At 40.8% G+C, this 25,125-nt stretch overlaps 1 protein-coding gene across 2 annotated transcripts in view; it reads left to right on the top strand.

Annotated features, from left to right (window-relative positions):
* Positions 1-18,790: 18,790 nt before the first annotated feature.
* LOC118815441 (very-long-chain enoyl-CoA reductase) overlaps positions 18,791-25,125 on the top strand; it is a 38,579-nt gene continuing 32,244 nt past the window's right edge. For both annotated transcript variants that reach the window (XM_036581556.1, XM_036581565.1), the window contains exon 1: positions 18,791-18,929. In XM_036581556.1, coding sequence (XP_036437449.1) covers positions 18,906-18,929 — 24 coding nt within the window. In that variant the 5' untranslated portion in view covers positions 18,791-18,905. The remainder of the gene's footprint in view (positions 18,930-25,125) is intronic.

Consider the following 25,125-nt stretch of genomic DNA (forward strand, 5'->3'; position numbering starts at 1 on the left):
AATGCGGAGTCTGCACTTATTTGCATAAAGTTGAAATCTGCTAAATTTTTTCGCCCTTCGGCGAGACAGATTGTGCTGCATCGCAACCAATCAAGCACCACGCGATGCGGCGGAGCTCTCCATTAAAATGAATAGGATGCAAAGCTGCAAGTGGACACACACCGTAAAACACTTTTGAGCAAAGCTCTGCAGCAATGAGTCCATGTTGGTGCCAGGTCCCTACACCATGACTCATCCACAGCGCTGGGAATATTTTCAAACTTTACCTAAAGGCAGCCTCCCTCTTTCCAGATTACAGAATGGACAGTTTCATTTTTTAAAATTATTTTATAGAGGCTTTGAAGCTCAATCTGTGGGTCTCTGAACAGCGTGCTTGTCTGAAAGCGTGCGTTCACATGACAAGCAGGCATCCAGGAGCGGCCAACAGCATTTAAATGTAAACACTGGGTGAGTTGGCACAGTAATTGGGTAATAAATCACTACAAGGCTTGGCGAATCAGCTCATGGCAAAGATTAGAGCATTGGCTCCTTTTAACAGCAACATACTGACGCATTTCACAGAGAAAGCTAAGCAGCTTCTAGTAAATATTCCAAGCTGACGGATATTTGGATGCAGAGCCAGGTTCATAGAAGCTATTTGCAATGCTTGTCTTGTATTGAAATCCTGGACGGTGCTGTTGTTTAGGAGGGACTGGACTGATTATACGGCCTCTTTAAGAAAACAAGCCCATTCAGTCAGTCAGTCATTCACCAGCCTCACGTCCAACAGGCAGTAGATCCTCAGTGATGGCTGGGCCTGGTGCAGTTTGACTGGGGAGCTAAATGAATTAAACCAGTGCTCGGATTTTTACTGGGGTTATAGTTTTGAAATTTTAATTAGCTTTTACTCTTTTTGAGTTTTTATTTAGATTTTGATATTGACTTTAGTCATTTTAAATTTTGAAAAGTTTTAGAAACTCCTTTAGAAAATCCTGTGTCTCCATTTTTGTTGTTTTTCAAAACTTGCTTGTTTACTAGAGTTCTTATAACATTTCTAGGTTAGGATTAGGGTTTGGGTTGAGGTTAAGGTTAGGGTTAGGATTAGGACCAGGGTGAGGGTTAGGATTAGGGTTTGGGTTGAGGTTAAGGTTAGGGTTAGGATTAGGACCAGGGTGAGGGTTAGGATTAGGGTTTGGGTTGAGGTTAAGGTCAGGGTTAGGATTAGGGCCAGGGTGAGGGTTAGGATTAGGTTTTGGGTTGAGGTTAAGGTTAGGGTTAGGATTAGGGCCAGGGTTAGGATTAGGTTTTGCATAATGGAAGTAACATATTAACAATCACTTTTGTATATTTACATTTAATTTTTTTTTTTTAATCTATTTTCTTTTCCTGCTTTTGTAACGTTGCCATTTTGAAGATGGGAGGTTCAGGTCTGACTGTGATGACATACAAGAGCATTATCTTCTACAGTATCTCCTCAGAAATGTCTCCTGAAAAATGAATAACTTGTACTTAATGGCTGTTTTGATTAGAAATTAAATAATAAAAATACACAAATAGAGAGGAAAAGAAATTGTTCATGCTCTGCAAAGTCTGACGTGAAGGGAGCTGAATGTGCCCCCTATCTTCCCTGTTGGTGGATTTGGACCTTCGCCAGCTCTGTCTGACTGAAGCGTGGGTACTTTTCTCAGCTCAGTACACACACACTTACACACACACACACATACACACACACACACACACACACACTCAATCAAACAGTCTTCTGCTGCCGCCTGAAAGCCAAAAAGTCCAATAAAGCATCCCGTTAAAGAAAAGGGCCACTTAGAGGTTTCCGCTGGCTCAATCCGCACCGCCAGGCCTTTAGCATAGATTAAGAAATTAAGCTAATTCCTTTATTGTGCTGCTGTGAGGAAGTGGTGCTGCAAAGAACGATTGGTTTTATTGCCGTATCAGCTCTTCCTATTCATGTAGCTCCTGGTGTCAAGACGATGAGGCAGCAATTAACTTCATTCAGGCTCGCCATGAAATTTTAATTCAGAGCCAGGTCTGCAGACAGGAAGCGCCTTCCAGTAGCCACCCACACAAACACTGCCTGAGCAGGACTTTTTATCTGTTGACAACCAGACAGGCTCAGACTGGGCTACATTCACATTCCAGCTACAATGCCCAGAGCAAACTTGCTTGTTTATACTACTTTTAAAATTTTCTACATAAATCAATGGTACAGATTTGATGTGAAATGGTTCACTGTAGAGAAACATACAGACTCAGATTTCTTTACAGTGGTGGTGATGGGAACCAGGGGTCTCAATGTCTACAACACTAATATAGACATTTTATTTACTTTTCGAAAACTCACTGGCCAAAAATTGAGTCACCTGTGACTTAAATGTACCTAATAGCAGGAAATACCTCCACGATTCTATTTGGCCTGGACTGGACAAGTTTCTGGATGTAGGCAACATCAATGTTCAGCCACTCTTGCCTCAAATAATTGCGCAGTTCAGCCAGATTTCGTGGAGCCTTCCCTGGCGTCTTACTCGTTGTTCCAGGTTGTCCCACAGATTTTCAAAAGTATTGAAATCTGGGGGTTTTGTGGGTCAATCCAGATGTGTGAATGCTCCTGAATGTTCATCATGCCAATCAGTCACATCTACAGCCCTGTGAACGCGAGGACTGTCATCTTGGAGTACAGGGATAGGAATGTAATGTTCATCAGTAAGATGATGACCAAAAGGCAAAATCTGGTTGTCCAGCAGCTCAATGTTGGCAATGTGGTTTAAATTTACTGTCACCTCAACCAAAGAACCCATTTCTGCATATTTAAAACAGCCCCAGAACATCACAGAGCTCCTCCAGCTTGAACCACACCTGCACACAGTCCTCACTGAAGGCTTCCTGAGGTCTACGATGAACACGACACCAAGCGTCATTCGCAAACAGGCAGGAACGAGATGCATCTGACCAGATAACATGTTTCCAGTCATGAACAGTCCAATTCTTGAGCATCTTCACCCACTGTAACTGGGCAACTTTGTGAGCAGAAGTGAGCAAATGACTCTTGCATGCCACTCTGCTCCATATGTTCATGGCATGCAGTTTCCTGAGGAGAGTTCTTTCAGAAATTGGTCGTGAAGAACCTGCATTGACTTCTAAAAGCATTCTTACCTGGAAGCAAAGAGATTTTCTTTTAAAAGCCATGAAAGACGCCGGTGATCGCTGTCTGTCAGTTTTGTCTTTCAGCTACCATTCTGATGGGAATTTCCTGTAGACTGGGACTTTTGCCACTGCTGGTCGACCCGTATGACCGTACGCTTCGATACACCTGCAAATTCAACTACTTCCTTCACACCGTGGCCTTCAGCCCAAATGCAGTCACTCCTTTTTGCCTATCATTAACATCTGCTTTGTGCCCCATTTTCCACACATTGAATGAGACATTCACTGCACTGTACCACCTCTTCTCAATCTATGAATCCCGTCACACAGCCTGCAGGTGTTTATAGCCCGATCATCCTCGTGCAACGTCATCTGCAGGAGCCTGAAGTTACTACCATCTTAAACACGCAAGGTAGGGAGCTTATGTAATGTTAATGATGGAAAAATAGTGAGAAATCTGAAAAAATACATTTTGCCTTGGGGATTATTTTGCCTCACAATGCCCTGCATGTACCTCTCCACCATGAATGGATTTGAAAATACACTTTAGACCAAAATCTTTTCAAAACTATCATAAACAGTGAGTGTGTTTACACGTTCTTAATAAATATATTCATTTTACTTCATAATTTGAGCACAGCAGTCATCCTTCAAAATTTTGTAATGAAGGTAGACACAGAAACAGATGCAAAATGACTAGGAATACAGTCTCTTTGCCTTGACTTACATTAAAAGTAAAGGACGTTTTTGCCTTCTCCTGTGAAGTTACAATTTTGGAGACTCAGGTTTTTCTTTTTTTGGACAGCAGTTTAAAAACTGGTTTGTTCAAAAGACAAGAAGAAAAGCAAACAGCATCATTTAGCGCTTGAGAAGCTACAGAGCCATGAGGGACGGAGCTGAAGCAGCACGAGGCAAAAAGATGTTTATTTTGTGGAGAGAAATGTATGAAAGTTTTATTGGACTTTGGCGAGTGTGGAGAGCAGTTGGCCTCAGGTCACTGTCAGGTTCTTGTTTTGTTTTTTAAAGTGTGCAGTAATTTCACTGGACGTGTTGGTTTCTCATCATCTTGCCTTTTATTTCTGCATTTGCATTAACAGTTTTATGTTTATGTTGCATTTTTCTTTCCTAATGCGTGCACTGATCTACTCTCTGCTCCTGAGTGCTTCTGCATATCAGCTACACTACATGTTTAAATATGCTGTAGGGTGCTGTTCAGTAAGCATGGCTGCATTATTCAGTGGTCGACTCTCTGATTGCGTTTATTTAAGCTATAATACCAATATTACCTCAAAAAAAGCCACTCTAGGCCTTCTGGATGTTCTACATCACTGAATTAGAACCATGGTAGCAGCAGCGGCAGCAGCAGCACTCTTAACTGAAAGAGTCACCGCTAAACTGATACATGTGGCGCCAAAGCACATCCTGTTTATCTAGTTTAAATATGTGTTCAAGTTAAGTTTACTATCTTGTTAATAGAAATGCTCATGAAGTTCTTTTCACAGACTTCTATTCTGCAGGGCTAGGTACGACCAGTGTATTCGCTTTGGTAGTCTAGCCGGGACAGTAGAGCCTGAGCTAGTCGGTGTGCTGTGTGTTTCACCTTGGGTGTCCAAGGTTATGAGTTGTGATTAAAGCGGAGTTTCAATTTTCAGTTTTAATACTTAATTGCCATATCAGTCTGTAATTGACTGAGAGGAATGACAAAAAACATACACTATATTGCCAAAAGTATTGGCTCGTCTGCCTTCACACGCATATGAACTTGAGTGACATCCCATTCTTAATCCATAGGGTTTAATATGATGTCGGCCCACCCTTTGCAGCTATAACAGCTTCAGCTCTTCTGGGAAGGCTTTCCACAAGTTTAGGAGTGTTTATGGGAATTTTTGACCATTCTTCCAGAAGCGCATTTGTGAGGTCAGACACTGATGTTGGACAAGAAGTCCTGGCTCGCAGTCTCCGCTCTAATTCATCCCAAAGGTGTTCTATCGGGTTGAGGTCAGGACTCTGTGCAGGCCAGTCAAGTTCTTCCACACCAAACCAGCTCATCCATGTCTTTATGGACCTTGCTTTGTGCACTGGTGCGCAGTCATGCTGGAACAGGAAGGGGCCGTCCCCAAACTGTTCCCACAAAGTTGGGAGCATGAAATTTTCCAGAATCTCTTGGTGCTGAAGCATTAAGAGTTCCTTTCACTGGAACTAAGGGGCCAAGCCCAACTCCTGAAAAACAACCCCATACCTTTACACCACCGCATTCGACACTTTGCATTGTGCTTGGTGATGTAAGGCTTGGATGCAGCTGCTCGGCCATGGAAACTCATTCCATGAAGCTCTCTACGCTGTTCTTGAGCTAATCTGAAGGCCACATGAAGTTTGGAGGTCTGTAGCGATTGACTCTGCAGAAAGTTGGTGACCTCTGCGCACTATGCGCCTCAGCGTCCGCTGACCCCGCTCTGTCATTTCACGTGGCCGACCACTTCGTGGCTGAGTTGCTGTCGTTCCCAATCGCTTCCACTTTGTTATAATACCACTGACAGTTGACTGTGGAATATTTAGTAGTGATGAAAATTTCACGACTGGACTTGTTTCACAGGTCGCATCCGATCATGGTACCACGCTGGAGTTCACTGAGCTCCTGAGAGCGACCCATTCTTTCACTAATGTTTGTAGAAGCAGTCTGCAGGCCTAGGTGCTTGGTTTTATACACCTGTGGCCATGGAAGTGATTGGAACACCTGAATTCAATGATTTGGATGGGTGAGCGAATACTTCTGGCAATATAGTGTATACAATCTCAATAAAAATGACAAACATTGGCAAATTAAAATAAACAAGGTAAAGATTGTGGAGTTCAAAAGTCTGATAGTCGAAAGGCAGGTACTGCTACTGAACTGAGATGTTCTACATAAGATGCTTTGAAACCTTTTGCCGGAAGGGAGCTTTTTAAAAAGGTGCTGTGCTGGGTGTGAACTGACTGCAGAGATTTTTAATGCTTTCTTCTCCATCCTTTTGCTGTAAATAGAAGCAACAGATGGAAGTTTGCAACCCATGATTTTGGAGGCAGTACGCACCACTTTCTCTAGCTGCTCTCTCTCATACGCTGTTGTTCCACCATCCCAGACACAGATGGAGAAGGTCAACACACTTTCCACAACAGCTCTATAAGAGCATATCATACCATCTCTAGTCACACCAAATTTCTTAATCTGTCTTATATAGAAAAGCCTTTGATGAGTTTTCCCAACAAGACACCAGTGTTGTTCTCCCACTTAAGAGATGAGCTGATGGTTGTCCCCAGGAACTTTAAAGGAGGCAACCCTCCCCACCTCCCCACCATTGATGGTCAGAGGCAGCAGGTCCCATCTCTGTCTCCTGAAGTCAAAAACCAACTCCCTAGTTTTTCCAATATTCAGGCTTAAGTTTTTCACCCTGCTCCCTTCAACTAGGGCTCCAACCCTGTATGCTGTTTCATCATCATTAGATACCAGTGCCAACAATGTTGTATCACCTGCAAACGTAGACAATGGACCAGACTCCTGACTCCACTTAGTTTCTTCAGAGAGCCCCATATCGCTACAACATGCTAATGTTACAATCTTCAATCGTTTACAGTCTTTAAATAAAACCTACAGAATGTCTTTTACAGGCTTTAAATGTACATTTAATCTAGAACAGCCAAAAAAGGTGAATGTGCACCAGGATTAACTTAGGGCTAACCTACATTTAAAACACCCATAGGGGTGCTAGCTGGAATTAGCATTATCATAGATGTGAGGATTTTTTTCCTCATTTTTTTTGACCCCAAGCATTTTGTTCACAGAATGGCAGGTGCACAAAATCATTGGTGCCCTCAGAAATGAGTGAATCTGATTTGAGCTATTTGAGCCAGGTTTTCAGTACTGTTCGGATATTCTGTGGTTATTGCATGTCTTCTATAAACAACTTGTGACGAGATGGAAGCTTTAAAAAGGTGCAGAGGTCTATTCTGATGTCCATACAGTCCTCACATCAGCCATATCCCACCATCACTATGAGCTAAAGAGAGTGGCTGCGCTGAGCGAAGGCAGCTGCAGTAGCTGTGTCACAGCCCAGCCATGCAACTTCACTACCTTAAGCACTATTCAGATGGGATTAGTTTTCCATGGGGAAGTGGGGTAATGTCAGTTTACCACAGGACGTCTGTATTGTTTATGACTGCACAGGATAACAAATCTTGACATAAATGACAGGGATTTGAGCGGCTACTCGATTTACGCTCCGCCTTTACTCCAATGCATTTTAGCTGTTATGAAGCTGTTGTCACTAGCTTCAGAATTCAAAGCCAATAGTCAACATCACTGCATAAAATCAAACTGTTTTTCTATAGTTATTTCATGTTTTGATGTCCTGAGTTGTACAGTTGAGGAGGACAGTACATATCTGCATGATTTTAGCCACAGAGAACACAAGATAAACTCCTTTTCCACACAAAATGAGAGCATTTTTGCACAAGAGTAATATAAATTAAGGTTATTTCTATGGCTTGTTTTGTAGAAGGTGAAAGGTACAGGAATCTTTACTGACATAGGAGCGCACAAAAATGGCTGACATGGCACTTCACTGAGAAACGGCAATAAAAATGACATTACCCCACCTCCTCATGTAAAACTAATCCTGTCCAGACAGGGCTTTGGTCTGCCGTTTGAAGCAGATCATTCAGTTATCGCACACAAGGACGTATTTTTGCCCATCAGCGTTATTCAGTTGAAAAAGTAAATATGTCGACTCATTCAGAACGACTGAGCTACTAAAAGCCTATCAGAAGTTTGAAAATATCCCCATAGTGTGTAAAACCCCATACAACTCCAATTAAATCCAAAATTAATTGTTGTTTTGTTTGTTTATGGTCAGAAATGGTTATTCCCTCTGCTTGCTAGTCCTTGGTTTTGATCTTGTTAGTACCTACATGTACTGAAACACACTAGGAGCAACAGCAGAGGCTTTAAATATTCAAACGGACATTTTCGTCATTCAGTATGTCATTCATTCATTATTTTCTTTGAATTTGACGACCATTCCGAGGCCAAAGCTTATTCTGACAGCCCTAATTCAGCCTCACCTCAGCTACAGCAGCCGTTTCTGAGGAGCACATTAAAGGCCCAGCATCCAGTCCAACCCAGAGAACCACAACAAAACCGATCTGAGCAGGTAAAGCCAGCAGAGACATCAGTTCAATCAAAGAGCAGCTAGAAAAACAGAGCAGTTTCTACATCAGCAACAAAGAGGAGAAAACAACAGCACAGTTCAGAGGCACCAAACAGCCCCAGCTGAGAGCACCACTGCAATAACTACAACACATCCCATCATAAACAATAATGTTCAGCCAAAAGTAATCACTCACTTCTGTGATCACTTAATTCGCCCAGTGAAAGCATTTCCCGCTTTCATTCCTGGCCTGAATCTCAATCATGGAAGTCCATGTGACTCTCAGTGCACTACACAGGGGGGGAAGTCATTAGCTCCTGTTATATTTAGTGACATCCCCAGTTACAATTAGCAATGTTGTAGAAACTGAATGCTTCTCATATAAAACGAACAATTTTGTGTCAAAAATAGCTCCATTGTTACAATCTGTAACAGTAGGTGGAGTAGAATTCATTGAAGGTAAATGTGTAAAGGACACACCCCCACCCCCCACCACACCTTGATTTTTCTTAAATTCAAAGCATGGTACAAACAGAAAAACACATGGATACCACACCTATTAGTGTACACCCAAACATTTTGCTGATTTACACTGTATCAATTTGAACATTTAGCCTCAATTAATGACTGTTAACCGAGCTTTAAAGTTCTCTCGAGGGTCCAGATGTGATCTTGTAACGAGAACATCCGAGACGTGAGACATTTCGGGCTAAATGTTGGTGGGAACGTAGTTAGGGAGCAGACAAACTGAGTGAGAAATTTCTAAACTAGTCCAGCACCTTGTGAAGCCAGAGCTCACAGTAGAGGGTGCTCATCAACTGTGTCCAATGGACAACAAGCCTGACATTTTCCATGGAGGCAGAACTGATGAGCCCAAAAAATACTCCAATTAAGCATGGAGATGTGTCACGTGTACAGAGAGCGCATTACATGTAGTGACAATAAGCATTACCTCTTGCAAGACAAAAACCATGGAAGCCCATTCCTGTCAACATAACTATAACAGAGATGCTGGGATGGGTGATGGAAAACTTGTAAAATTTGGTAATTTTGGTCAATGCTTCTCCCCCCTCAAGCTACACACTCTAATCAGCATTTTAAACTATATTTGAACTACATTTTTTCCCTAAATTTCTGCACAATGGAGCCATTAAGATGTAAACAAAAGTCACTGAGTGGTTTGATGTGGATCTCAGTATTGTTCACAGTGGTGGTGATAGGAACCAGACATCCACCTCTAGAAGCTCCCTCACAGGATGTTATTACATGAAATGGTTATGAATTCACTGATGGCTGTTTTGTGGTAGTTTGAGAAGATTTTGGCCTAAAAACATTCATTCATGATGGAGAGATACATGAACTATGCTGAGGCAAAATAGTGCACAAAGTAAACTTATTTAAGATGTGTCACTATTTTCAACTCAGAAGACTCGTGTAGGTTCACTGGTGGTTTTAATAGTAAATAAAATGTCTATATTAGTGTTGTAGACATTGTGACCCCTGGTTCCTATCACCACCACTGTAAAGACATCAGAGTCTGTAAGTTTCTCTACAGTGAACCATTTCACACCAAACCACTCTGGATGACTCTGTTTACATCTCAAACACTGAAATAAGCAGAAATTTTGAAAAAATCAGTTTAATTTCTCTTAGCATCTGTCTTGGCAATCTGTTTAAATGTCAGCAGTGAAATCAACACTCTGGTCTTTAATTTTACTCTGTGAAATAAACTTTGTGAAATCCTGCGGGATTTACATTCAGGGCTGCGAGCAAAGGCAAAAAACAGCCATAATGATGGTCCTTCTACGGTTCTTTAATAAAGAAAATGGTTCCTTATAGAACCATGAACACTCAAAAAATACTTTGCATCATGAAAGGGTTCTTCAGATTGAGGGATAATGTGCTGTAGATGGTTGTATATAGAACCTTTTTCGAAAAGGGTTCTGTATAGCACCAGAAAAGGGTTCTACAATTGTTATGATGTCGAGCTTGTTACAACAGTAACAACAAAACATTTTGGTGCTTTATAGAACCCTTTTCAAAGAACTCTTTAATCATGCAAAGGGTTATTTGAGGGTTCATGGTTCTATATAGAACCATTTTCTTTACTAAGGAACCCCTGGAAGAACCATCTTTTTTTTAAGAATGTATGTGATATCACATCTATTTTTCACATTTTCTGCACAATTAAATGGTTCAGATGTAAACAGAGTCATTCAGAGTGGTTTGGTGTGAAACGCTCTGCTCTAGAGAAAAACTTACCGAGTCAGAACTGTTCACAGTGGTGGTGATAGGAACCAGACGTCCACCTCTAAAAGCTCCCTCACAGAAAGCGATTACATTAAATGGCTTCCATTAATTAGCTTCATTAGCTTCATAACTCCGGTACAAAAGCAAACTGCATTTTGGGTAAGGGGGGCAAACGTGTATAAATTAGAAAAACAATAACTTTAAGCTAGACCCCTTGCTTGCTGAAGGCCCCCTAAGGTGTCATGTAACCCCGTCTTTTAAAGATCTCCAGACTTGCTACTGCTTGGAGCAAGCTGGGAGTCATGGTGTGAGTGGTTAGGATGAGGGAGAAGGTGCATCTGGTGCGATTTTAGAAATGATTGTCATGCAGGTTCCATGGGATGGATTGCACCTTTTGCTGACCCACGTATTTCATCTGCTCGAGTGAAGTGAAATGGACAAAACCAATCCATACCTGCTCCACATACTAGCCTACACTTCACACAGCTTCATTCTGCGGTAGGTTAGAGGTGAAAAACGTCTCACAATGCAGCAGAGCATCCAAAGTTTTTGAGTGTGTGGTAGTTGGAGCACAATTACATCTCCCCCTAGTGGCTAATATCATAAACACAGCATTAGCACTCCACGTTTACTGTAGGACAAACCTGTCTGGTGTTTGATCATCGTGTCATGTAGTTGCACAGGTTAGTTTTGTGCGATTTTCTTGGCATTAGCATTTCACAGCCCATCTCTGTGTCTCCACTGTTATGGTTTTTGAATGCAAGGATTGTATAAACCCTTATTTTGCTGATAGCAGTCAGAGAGAGAGAGAGAGAGAGAGAGAGAGAGAGAGAGAGAGAGAGAGAGAGAGAGAGAAGAGAGCTTCTGCTCTGCCCTTGAAAGTTGAAAAGGGTGAGGAAAGGCTCGCTGGCAGCAGCCTTGCTAGTCATTTTCCCCCTGAAGTGTCCAGATTGCCTTCAACGACGAAGACAGGATCACTTCATCTGAATTCCGCCCCTCTGCTCTTACTGGACGGCTCCGAGGTGTTGTAAGGACTCGGCACTCGGCCCACAGATCTTTTCGGTGGCAGCCTCAGAGCAATGAGGGATGATTCCATCTGATAGGAAAGTCGATAGAGACTCCTCTGACCTTGAGGGGAAAATCTCCCGGCTGTCTCCATGAGTCAGAGACCGGATCGTCTCAGAAAAGTCCTTCAAGAGAGCATAAAGACTCGCTGAGGGGGAAAAAACAAGAAAATATGATTGACCCTGAATGTCTGGTGGTATTCAAATGTAAATGAAGAAGTAAAGTGTGACAACCAGGCCCTCTCTGACTCTCTGGCATGGGCAAAAGGAGCTTTTCATTCCGCTGTGGTTGACCCAGGTCTGTCCACTAGCTCAACAGCTCAGGAGTGGGAGAAGTAGTTGGTTTGATATGTGATGTTTGATATTTGGTGAAGTTCTTACAGGAACCCAGGGAATGCATTTTGCATGCTTTGGAAAACTGCTGCTGCTCCAGTTTAGCCAACACACACAGAGTAGGAGGGTGATCCTACGATTGGGGTACCATTTGTGTCCCACTGAGATTACATTTACAAGTGCCATAAAGAGGTATTTGCTCTCCTCTTCCCTTCAACATAAATGTGACCTAAAATATGATCAGATCCTCACTTAAGTCATAACAATAGATAAAGAGGACCAAGAGGTTCCAAAACTATTTCTGGTCATCAATGGTCAAGTCTACAAATGGAGGAAATTAGACACCACTGTTACTCTTGCCTGGAGTGGTCAACCAACAAAATTGACTGCAAGACTAAGGCATAGAATATACTGGGAGATCACAAACAACCCCAGGGTAACATCTAAGGATCTGCAGGCCTCTCTTACACTTGCCAATGTCAGTCTTCATGAGTTCACATCAGGCAAACACTGAACAAGAATGATGTGTGTGAAATGATAGCATGGAGAAAGCCACTACTTTCCAGGAAGCATATTTCTGCCTGCCCACCTAGATGATACAGAAGACTACTGAAACAATGTTATATGAATGGAGACAAAAATGCAGAGACGCTATGTCTGGCAAAATCGAACACTGCAGTCCGCCAGAAGAGTCTCATCCCGACTGTGAAACATGATGGTGGCCGTCTCAAAGTTTGGGGCTGGTTTGCTTGCTATCGGAGCAGGACAGATGACCATCATTTGATGGAGCTATGAATTCTGAATTGTATCAAGAAATTCTACAGGAAAATGTTAGAGCATCCATCTGCGAAATGAACTTCAACAGAAGGTGGGTCCTGCAGAAAAACAACAACCCTAAAACACCAGTCAGCCTGCAAAGAAAGGGAAAAGCAGAAATGGGGAATTTTGGAATGGCTGAGTCAAAGTTCAGACCTTAATCCAATAGAAATGTTGAGACAGAACCTAAAGTGTAGTACTCAAGAAAGCCCACCATAATTTTAGGTCAAATTTATGTAGAAATTCCCAAAATGATAAAGTGTTCACAAACTTTCAAGCAGAACTGTATGTCGTCACACTAAATGGCTTCTGATCTTCATACAAAATGCAATGTGTCAAGGAGAACATGAGGGAACACTGTTTTTAAAAGTTAGTCCTTAAAGGGAAAAAAGCAACACCTATACCTCTCATGTGAAAAAGTAACTACCCCCCTATACATGACTGGTTGTCTCTCCTCTAGCAGCAGCTGGCGATCAGTCTTTCACATCACTGTGATGGAATGTTTGTCCACTCTTCTTTGCAGAATTGCTTTATTATAGTCATATTGGACACAACGTCACCTTCATGATTTAAAATGAAATGTAGGTCCAGCTGAAACAGGCGAATAATTCAACAACAACTGTGTTTTAACAATGACAGAGTTCACAACCCAACTCGGCCACAGAGAGTGACTTATGATCTAAAAAGCTCTATTTGGAACTTAAAGGTCAGCACTTAAAAGTCAGTGGACGGCAAAATTGTGGAAACTCAAGATAAAGTTGTATGCAAGCTATGTAAGCTACAGTCAGCCAAGCATTCCTTTACTAGCAAACTGAGAGCACAAAAATATGCACCCAAATGCATCCAATTCAGTTCCTCCTCAAATTCACGTTCCCCCTGATAAATCATGGTCGGGGTACGCGTATTCATGCAGCACTGAAAAAATGTCAATTTAATAATCCAATTGGCGTCAAAACAAAGATTTACACACTTCTTGATCATTTTTACCGTCGATAGTTGCTGGTGTTGTTCGGTGCTGATATCTTCTCAGTGAATGTGGCTCTGGGGGACTTCATGAAGGGGATCTTAAATTTGAGGGGGGAATTAATCTGATGCACTACTCTTCTTGTATTGGTTTGCCCTCTCATGGACATAAGGCACAAAAATACATATTTATATGGTTTGAACCTTTTTTAGAAGGAATAATCAAACGTCATTTCTGGCCAGTTATGACAGCCCAAATGCACATTAGACAATTAGTAACAAACGGTAAAAAAGAAACCAAAGTATATTAATATGCAATTCCTTAACTCTCATATTGACATAGTTTTCAACCAGTCTATATACTACAACACGTCTGCCCTGCGATAGACTGGCGACCTGCCCAAGGTGGTACCTGCCTTCCGCCCATTGACTGCTGAGATAGGATCTAGCACCCCCCGCAACACAGGAGAATAAGCGGTTTAGATTGTGTGTGTGTGTGTGTGTATATATATTATGCTGTTGTTGTGTGTGTGTGTGTGTGTGTGTGTGTGTGTGTGTGTGTGTGTGTGTGTATGTGTATGTGTATGTATGCATGTATGTATATATATATATATATATATATATATATATATTACACACACACACACTACAACAGCATAATAGAATTCCTAAAATTCAGTTATGCCTTTTGGTTTTGGTGAGCCACCCCAAGACTTTCAGTAGCCCCATCTGCAAACCCCTATGAAAATTTTCTGCTTATCAAACAAAGAGGCATTTCTGTTATTCGAGTACTCAGTTTTGTCCATTGTTATAATGGTTTTGAAGCTACAGCTACGACAGTTATACAGCTGTGATAAAGTATTTGGCTTCTTGGTAATAACATAAGCTTTTTGCCTTTCTACCTTTATTACCTTTCAGGTAAATGATAAATTAAAAAAAAAATCCCCATAAATAGTTTTTCAAAGCTCCTTCCACCTTCAAGATACATCATCTACAAAGACAACTTGTCTTTGAACCTGAAAATCTGACACTAGAGATTACATCAGCACCACTGTTGCATGAAGATAATTTTTACAACGGATGAAGCAATGGTTACACTTCTAATTCTGGCCAAAGCGTCTCTTTAAACTGAGACAAACATTTTGCATCACACTGTTAGCCTCTCTAGTTCACTACAGCTTTGTGCAGCTGCATGAATGCAGCCATTCTAATGAGATGTAATGCTGATTAATCCCAGCAGAAGTCGCCATTACACCAGGCCTCCTGCGTAACTGCATCACTAGGGGCGCCGAGCCACTCTGGGCAGTGCTGATATGATGATATGTGGGCACTTGAGAATGGTCAGCCCACCAGATGGCCCACCAGTTCACCAGCTGTTACTCTAGCACTGCTATGGCTGCAACATTGAGCCACTCTGGGCACCGCTGATATGATATGTGGGCACTTGAGAATGTGATCGCTAGCCCGATGGCCGCCTCACTCTCCGCGCTCGCTGGACTGAGACCAAGTGCCTCTCCTTTCTGCCCTCTGCAGCGTATAAGAGTAAACAAGGGGCAGAGCCGCCCAAGGAGGCGATAAGCACCAGTGGCTTTCAAAAAGAACAAGAGCAAGGACAAAGACAAGAGGCTCTTGTCCATACAGAGAGAAAAGAGCTCTCTATAGTTTATCTCGCTGATCTCACTCTTACACAGTTTCACAGTGCTGGAGAGCATATCAAACAAATCAGAGTTTCACCTACAAAGAGAGTTCAGCATAGCACATCAACCAGATCACCGTTATTCAGACAGAGGAGTCACTGGAGCATTGAAAAAAAGACTAAGTGTTTTGGAGGGGTGCAACCAAGGATTATTTGCATAATTTAACTACATAGAACTGTGCAATTTCCAGTTAAAATGCCCATTAGGTACAAGTTATTCGTTTTTCAGGAGATACTCCTGAGGAGGTGAGATATAAGACTATTATAATTGGATTATAATTAGATTATAATAAAAGACAGGAGTTTCCAAACTTGAGTTCAAAAAATGATCAGAAGCTACAGAGAAAATGGCCCTCCTAACAACCACCTGGAAGACCTGTTAGACACCAGAACTGCCCCCATCAGATAAACAGCACTTAAAGCTTTCATCTTTGAGAGAGAGGAGAAAATCAAGCTGCTTCAGATCTGAAAACATCCACAGGTGTTTCTGTTCATCCTTCCACTGTGAGAAGACGACTCAGCGCTGTGGGTCTGAAAGGATGTGTAGCTGATCAAGAAGAACCTCACTGAGAAAAGGAGACGGACACATCAAACAAAGAAGCTGAACGATGGACTGACCACCCCAGAGTCCAGACCTCAACACCACTGAATGGGTTTGATTACTTCAGAAAATGATCAACCAGCTTCTAAGACTGAACTTTGGAGGTGTGTCTGCAGATTCTTTGAGGAACTGAAAGTGAGTCTCCTGAGAAGAATGGAAGCTGTAATAAAGTTAAAGAGTGACTCACTGAACACTGAATAATTTTATATTATATTGAGATGTTGAGGCTTTTGTCTAATTTTCTGTTAAATAAATAGTTTTTTTACTTTTTCCCTGAAGCTGAAAAATGAATAACTTGTATGTGGTGGCTGATGTAACTCAAAATAAAATAAATAAAGTGTGGTCTCTGACTTTTGCACAGTACTGTGTTTACTGTGATTCCATGTAAATTCAATCTGACTATTTTGTTTTTAGCTTCTCTTCCTTTGCTGCTGCCAATGCCCAATCTTAATCTTTGACAAAAATAGTGGTGCTGCCATCTAAGCATTGGCCCTATTGTCAAGAGATTGTTGTTCTAGTTCAATCTTTGGTGATACCACAGGTGTATTTGGCCAGGATTCCAAGCAAGCATATTTGTCCTACTTCTCTGGGATGGCCCTCACAACTTTTTAAACTTTTTAAATGAAACAGTAGAAGCCATATCGCCCCCTACACTTCCTGTAGTGTATTACAGTCTGTCAGAGTGACTGTGTGGATCATATGAACATTATAGAGCTTTTTAAATGAAACAGTAGAAGCCATATCGCCCCCTACACTTCCTGTAGTGTATTACAGTCTGTCAGAATGGCCACAGGAATCATGTGAACATTACAGTCCCTCACAGTGCTTTTAAATGAAATAATAGAAGCCATGTCGCCCCCTACATTTCCTGTAATGTATTACAATCTATCAGAATGATCATATGAACATTAAAGAGCATTATAGAGTGCTTTTTTTAAGAAATGGCACAACAACAATCCATGCATACATATTTTCATTATTGACATTGTTGACTTTATCATCCAACAGTTTGAGACCAGTTGTTTAGTCCAGTTGTTCTCTGTCTTGTTCCTAGAGTAGAGCGGATTTAACACTAATCTGTGCAGATGTTTCAGGACTGGGTTGGGAACCACCAGTTTAGTGACAGAAAGGCTAATAAATATACATTCAGTCATGTAACGGTCATGTTTTTGACAGAACAATTGCAAACATGTCTTCTTTTCTCTCACTCCATACACTACTAGTTAATTTGTGACAGGCTGCTGGCCTAACTTACTGGCCAAATCCACAAATGCAGCCTTCAGGTTTGAGAGCTGTAGCTCTTAGTGACGTGGCAAAGCCCACCAGCCAAAGCAATAAATAATCAGGACCTCATGCTGGATGATGTATGATGTGTGATACCCACAGTGTAACTGTAGAGGTCCTGACCCTGACCTGAGCCTCATTCCCACAGTGTTTAAGCAGCTCATATTCTAGCCTACATCGAGCTTGTGTTTCCTCTACGGAGGTCCACTTAAGATGTTTGTGCGTGTTTATGTACTAAAAATGAATAACTAATCTTTAAACAACCATTTTCCAACCTTATTTATTTATTTTTTCTTTCTTTCTTTTTTTCTTTCTTTCTTTCTTTCCAAGCACTGATAGTGTTCTCAACAGTTTTGCCCTTCATTTTATTTTACTTTGCACGTTTAAGCATCTAATTTTGATGTTGGATTAATGCAGCTATGACTTACATCAGTTGGGTATTTTTGATAGTACCTTTACAGTATTTTTCAGTATAGTTATCTGATGTGCAGGTTCCTCTGCCCCCAGTATATGTAGGAGATGGTCCCTTAGAAGTAAACAGGCTGTTTTTTGTTACTGTAATATTAAGACTGACACATGTAAATGACCTCGGTTTTGATGTGTTTTTAGCCTCATTCAGAAAGCAGTCTAGCCTAAAATGTGGAAAAAAACTATAAAGTTCAGGCTGAAATCCTCAAGAATGTGGGGAAAAATTAACTTCAGTTTTTCTGATGTGTGGATCTAAAGGCTGAAATGATTATTTGCTTCCTGACGGCCAGAAACAGCACTACATTTAATTCCCAACATCAATTACTCCAATGCCCCATCTACAGACATTCTGCAGGAACAACACTTTCCGTCATTTCGCAACAGAAATGGGAGGGGCTAAGCAGCTTGTATGAAGAAAGGGGGCGGGGTTAAACAGATGTAGGCCCAAAGGGCGGGCTGACCGACTGTAGGCTGAACATTATTGAACGATATTGAATATAGCAACAGCATATTGACTACGAATCCAATTTTCCCCTTTTTATTATTCTGTATAATTAAAATGGCACAACTTTGCTTCAGTACTGCCAACTTTGCATTATAATTAATGAACAATTTGGTCAAGATTACATGTTTTTATAAGAGATCTTGCATTTTGCTGTGCCCTCAGTCTTCTGTAGGACACTGTTAGCAAGTACATCACAACACATTCCTGAGCAGCAGCAGAGTGGACTTCTCTGTTTTTACCACTCTGGACAGCAGAGGGCTTCCCCACTGAGAGAGAGAGAGAGAGGAGAGAGAGAGGAGAGAGAGAGAGAGAGAGAGAGAGAGAGAGAGACAGAGAGAGAGAGAGAGAGGAGAGAGGAGAGAGGAGAGAGGAGAGAGAGAGGAGAGAGAGAGAGAGAGAGAGAGAGAGAGAGAGAGAGAGAGAGGAGAGAGAGAGAGGGAGAGAGGGAGAGAGGAGAGAGAGAGAGAGAGAGAGTTGGAGTGACAGTGAGAGAGAGAGATAGAGAGAAAGTGAGAGAGTGAGAGAGAGATGTGGAGTAATCAGTGAGATTGTCTAAAGAAAGGAAGAACTATAGAAGAGGAGGAGGGAAGAAAACATCTTCAAAATGAGCAGAACAACATTCTTTGAGGTAGGATTTGCTTTCAAATCTAATCAGTTCTAATTAAATACCAGTGCGCTTTCAGTTTGCTTGTATTCAATTTTAGAACCTTTAAAAAACAACTTTAAGGTTTAAGGTTTGGTTTTGTAGTCATAGTTTAAACCTCTTTGGATTCTACAAAGAATTGCATTTGAAATGTCCAGTTTATTTCTTTAATTTTGTGCTGTTTAACATTTTAAACTTCAGTCTTATCATTACTATTATTCAGTATGTACTACAAATTATTCAGTAACCACTTTAAATTATACAGTATCTACTATGAATCATTCAGTATCTACTATGAATTATGCAGCAACTACTTTAAATTATACAATATCTACTATAAGTTTTTTCAGTAACTACTTTAAATTATACAGTATTTACAATAAATTATTCAGTAACTACTTTAAATTATTAGGTATCTACTCTGAATTATTCAATATCTACTATAAATTATTCAGTATCTACTATAAATCATTCAGTATCTACTATGAAACTAATACGTAAGTGATATAGATATGAGAGGTATTTGTTTAAGGGTTGAGAGTTTGAGGAATTAATTGAGGTGTAGTTAGAGATGAATTCACAGCAGCGTCTTTGGTTCTAACAGAAAAACTAAGAGGAAAAGGTCTTTTTGATGTGCTTGCTGATGGATCGTTTGCCATGTGCAGTTCTGGGCTCTTGCTAAAGGGGAAAAGTAAAGTTCCTCTCTCCACAATCTGTGGCTGATCTTCAAAACGCTGTCTGTGTGCACGATAAAGGAAATGTTCTTAGAGGTGCTGTTTTGATCTGCTGATTTAAATGTTTTCTGATTGGGGCACTGCTATGAATCAGGTGGGCGGGTGGGGGTGCACCGGAAGGTTTTCAGGTCACGTCATTCAGTGAAATGAAGATGAGCCAGCTAAGAAAAATTTTGGGAAAGTGTCTCTGCTTGTAAGGCTGTTTTCAGAGGAAAATATTGCAGCATCTTGCGTGGCTTTGCTGATGAAAACACTGCAGCGCAGACAGTGTGTGTGTGTGTGTGTGTGTGTGGGGTTGGGTGTAACGGCATATCACAGGAAAGTGAGGCCTATGACAGAACCACGGGAAATATTGGTTTTGCAAATTATTTGCATTTGAAAATACAGTGACTTCTTTTTTCAGAAGTGCTCTTGGTTTCACTCCCATAAACCGCACACCTAAATCATCACACATCATCTTCAAGCTGTGTGGAGCTGTTCACTAATCTCTAATAAAGCTTTTTTAAGAGATCTGTGCCAAAGACTGTTTTCAGGGCATGCAAGTCATTTTTCAACAAAAGTTTTTTCGGCTACTGAGCTGCTTGTGTAAATCACAAAATCCAACCTCGGGTTACTTTAATCACCATTTTGTTTCATACACACAGCACCATTTTGAAGCATGAGACAGCAAGTGCTAGTACAGCCTCTGTAGTGCGGGGTTAACTGTTACATGGTGCAAACAAAGTAAACAAAGACAAAAAGTAAATTTTGTCCTGTTTCATGTTTACACAGATTTTAAAATGAAAAGGAGAAACATCTGAACACCAGGATTTTCTTCTGCTTTATTAGTATCTTTCAGATGTTGGTATTTTGGTTTTAATTAAGTATATTAATGAAATTGACATTAAGAGTTGGTAAAGCTGTGGTTATTCAGAAACAATGGTCCATATCGCTATATCTTTGTTTTTGTCGTTTTTCAGTTTCTAACAATTTGAAAATGCCTGTTGTCCTTTATATTGTGTGTAAATTTCATCAAGAATGGACCAAAAGAAACGACCCAAAATGACTTGGAAATAAGTCTGGTTCCATTGACTTACATTAAAAGTAAAGTAGGTTTTTTCTTTCTGCTGTAAAGTTACCATTTTGGAGATATGAGGTTTTGTTCTGACAGCAGCGACATTTTACCTATGTGTGATGTTTTTATTTGCTGTCCTTCACTGGAAAAAATAAAAAATAAATTTGACACAGTCTCATGTCAGTTTTCATATAAAATTTGATGTGTGTGTGTGTATCCATCAATTGAGCTGTCTGTCTGTCTCATAGATAGATAATATATAATGCAGTTTGGCAGGAAAATATACATCGATCAGGCGTAACATTATGACCACCTCCTTGTTTCTACGCTCATTGTCCATTTGATCAGCTCCACTTACTATATAGGTGCACTTTGTAGTTCTACAGTTACAGACTGTAGTCCATCTGTTTCTCTGATACTTTGTTAGAACCCTTCTACCCTGTCCTACAGGGGTCAGGACCCCCATGGACCCTCACAGAGCAGGTACTATTTGGGTGGTAGATCATTCTCAGTGCTGCTGGAGTTTTAAAGGTATAGGTAAATGTACAAACCGGCTTTACTGTGTTTGACAATATGTGTCCACATGCTGTAACTATGACAGCAGGCTTAATTCCAGGTAGGGGTCGAGGGTGGGTGTCATGGTGGGGGAGGGGGGCTCACTGAGTTGGTAGTGGGTTGGTTTAGACAAAAGTCAAGGGCTGAATTTAGTTCATAGTCCAGCCCTGCTTTATAGGTTACATTAAAGTGTTTTATAGAATGCCTGGTCCTCAATTTGCTGTTAAAATCTCAAATTCCTCCCACAAAATTGACAGTAATTTACTGGCAGCAGGGTACATAAATTACGGTATTTTTCTGTATATTAAATTTACAGAACTGACTGCCAGTAAATGACTGTAAATTGTAGTATCTTGTATGTTATTATGAACCAATGCACCTCTCTAAATGCCCAAACTTTTATGGTATGATCCTGTAAAATAATCCAGTATTTTACTGTAAAATAAATACTTTAAATTTACAGCATTTTTACAGTGTACTCAGCTGAAGTAGGGTCCTAGTCAGAGTAGCTGCTGGTTTGCCACCTGTTTATGTCCCCAGTCTGCAGGCTGACCATAAAGAAGTAAATACGTAATTCAGTACATGAGCAGTGGGCCTGTCATTCGAGCAGCACTCAGGACGGGGGCGCAGCTACTGCTTTCAATTTATAGTCTGACCTTCAGAGTATGATGGCACCAAACACTGCAGGTCACTGACCATCCAAACAGTTTGACCCTCTTAGGTCCCACATGGCCTACACACCTTGACATTAAATTATTTTAAATTATTTCTGACTCATAGCTCATTGAAGCAAGCAGAGAAATTGTATGGAAAGTGCAGATTCTAAACTTTCAATCCACACCATGTGTGTGTTTGTAAGCTGATAAGGAGATATTTTGGTGACACTTAATTTTAACGATCCCCTGTAGATGATCTACATTAGGGGTGGGAATCTCTAGGCACCTCACGATTCGATTACGATTCAGAGGCTGCGATTCGATTATAAAACGATTATCGATGCATTTCGATGCATCTTTTTTTCTATACATGATTTCTATTTTCTTACTGTCTGAGGACTTTGTAGTTTTAAAACAAAGTATTTGTAATGATCCATAATGCATTTACGTCCAATGTCTTTTATTAATAAAACAAATGGAAGTAATGTGGTAAGTGAACTGGAAGGCTCTCATTCACTGTTCTTGTTTGGAGACGCTGCTGCCACTCATCTGCAGTAAAATGCGCTGTTACGGTGAAATAAGATAAGTGGTGATGAATGACCACGCAGCACATTATATAGTCTTTAGGGATTTCATTACTTTGGTTTTGGTTTCGTGATGGTGGGGGGGCGCGAAAGACTGCAGGTCACCTAGCAACGAGGTTTCGCCTGGCTAGTAGGAAAAGAGAAAGACAGACGAACATTTGGAGATGAACGGACTTATTCGCATTTATAAGCAGCACAGTTGGTTTCCTGGTACGTTAAATCTGCAGTGAGAGACTGTCAAACACTAACTAAAAGATGCGAAGCTGCGAAGATGAAGTCGCTTTTCTAATTTTCGCGTTCCACCTTAAATGGTGCCGCTTTTACATTCGGCGCCTCAGTCAGAATTTAAGGTGGAACCAGAAAGTTCAGCAAGAAGCTGGCGAATGAGAAGGAGAGTTGGAAGAAAAGCGGCTATAGCTAAAGCTTAAAGCAGAGCGAAGTAAATCTGCGTTTTCGGTTATATTTTTAGCCCATTTTTAGCACATTATCACATACTGGACATAAATGTTGTGGCTCCCAATTTGGTTTGACTTTGTTGAAAGGTCAGAATGTCTCTTCTTATCATTTGTGTTGTGACTCCTGATCTAACCTGGCTTTAATGCAGAGGGAGCTGGTCGGATTTCTCGCTCATCCGGTTGTGTTTTTGTTATGTGCCGCCACAGACTGTCCGGGCGCCGCACTTACCAACTTCCAAGTTCCGCCTTTTGCGTTCCGTCAACATTACGTTATGAATTAAATATTTAGAAAATCGATTTTTGACATTAATGAATCGATTCAGAATCTATTTTTTCCCGCACCCCTAATCTACATATATTTAGATTATTAACGAACCTTCTGATAGTTGATTAGGGTGACAGCAACATTAGGGTAAGGGTCAGGTTTAGGAGGAGGTGCAGGTTAAGGGTTAGATGTAATAGAATCTATTGCACTCAAAGTTCACTTGCAATTAATAGGTATTTAGTTGAATAGATGTTCAAGACAGACTGAGCATCTACAACACATCAAGCATCAAAATAAAGTGTTACTTATTTTATTATAATCAGAATTTGATGAGAAGTTATTGTGTGGATGGTCTTGTTTTGTAGAAAGAATGTATATTCCATGTTTTTGTCATTTTTTGACATCTAAACAAATCAAAAAAGTCAGAAGTTCAGTCTCGAAGCTGTCGATACAGAATGAAAATCAAATGTTACAGTAGTTCATTACTGAAATGCATTACAACTTTTCCCATAATGTAAAAGAAACGCACAGCAATACGACAACAACAACTCTAGACTGCTAAAAGTGCATTCACACCGGCAGCGACGTGACTCTACAAAGCACTCTGAATTCATTCATTTCCTGGCGATTTCCGGTGACAAGAGGCAGCGTGAACATTGACAACATGACAGAGTTGAGCAAAGTTTATTTCTGCAATTTAGGAGCGAATCGATGTGGCGATTACCGTTGGGAATTGAGCAGGGTGGTACATGTTTTACCTCCACCTCTGTGAAAGGGTGTGCCCCCTTTTTAGTTCCTAGATATTTGTTCCTGTTAGAGATGGAAGAGTGGCAGCGGTGCTTCTACCACAAATAGATGCAATCGCATAGACTAAACACTGTTTTCTTCTCATACTGACTGAATTAAACCGGGAAACAAGCTGTTCCTCTCCAGGGTTTTTACTTGTAGTGGTAACACATCTCATTTGTGTTCGGCGTCAGTGAAACCATGGCAACCAAGGGTCAACTCAATTCAGAAACGCCTACAGGTGATGAGAGACGAGGGATTTTGGTGACAAGTCGTTGCGAATGTGAACACATCAACAAATATTAAATGTACAGGGGTGGACAAAGTAATGGAAACACCACAAGTATACTTTTTGGCCATTTAAATCAAAACACCTATCATATAGGTGCACTACATAGGTTTATAATTACTGACTTTAGCCTTTTTGTTAATCCCCAGTTTATCAACATCACCCCATTCAGCCACCACAGGACCACCACTGTTCAGGAAAGTTTCTAATAAAAGTGGACAGTAAGTGGACACAGTGAGTAATAGTTGCTCTTTTCTATCAATGAAAGGGGCAGAGTGGGGCTGATAAATTGGGCAGCACCAGATGGGCTACAGTCTCTATTTTGTTCACCCCCTGTCTATGAATTTTGTACTATCACATCATAATGTTTGTTTTTCTCCTTTATTTTATACTGTTCACAGCAACCCAATACTTTCAGTTGTGTGCAAAAGCTTGGGCACTCCTGGCAAAATTATTTATTTTATTGATTTTAAAATAAAGTAACACAACCTTTGCAGCAAACTAAAAAATAATTAAAAACAATGTCTGCAAATGTTAACACACAGTTACTTTTACTTAAAAAATGAGAAAAAATTAAAACAGTAACTGGCTAAAGTTTGGAAGTCAGTACTGAGCACTTCCCCCTTTGGCACTTACAGCTTGTAAACCCTTTTTTGTAGCCAGTCAGAACTCATTTAAGGAATTTTCACCCATTCTTCGTTGCCGAATGTGTCTAGTTCTGAAAGTTTCAACAGTCTTACATACACGTCATGTTTAAGACCTACCTACGGGTTTTAAATGAGCCTATGAGGGCAATTCCAAAG

Source organism: Colossoma macropomum, unplaced genomic scaffold (assembly GCF_904425465.1).
Source record: "Colossoma macropomum unplaced genomic scaffold, Colossoma_macropomum, whole genome shotgun sequence".
Lineage (NCBI taxonomy): Eukaryota > Metazoa > Chordata > Actinopteri > Characiformes > Serrasalmidae > Colossoma > Colossoma macropomum.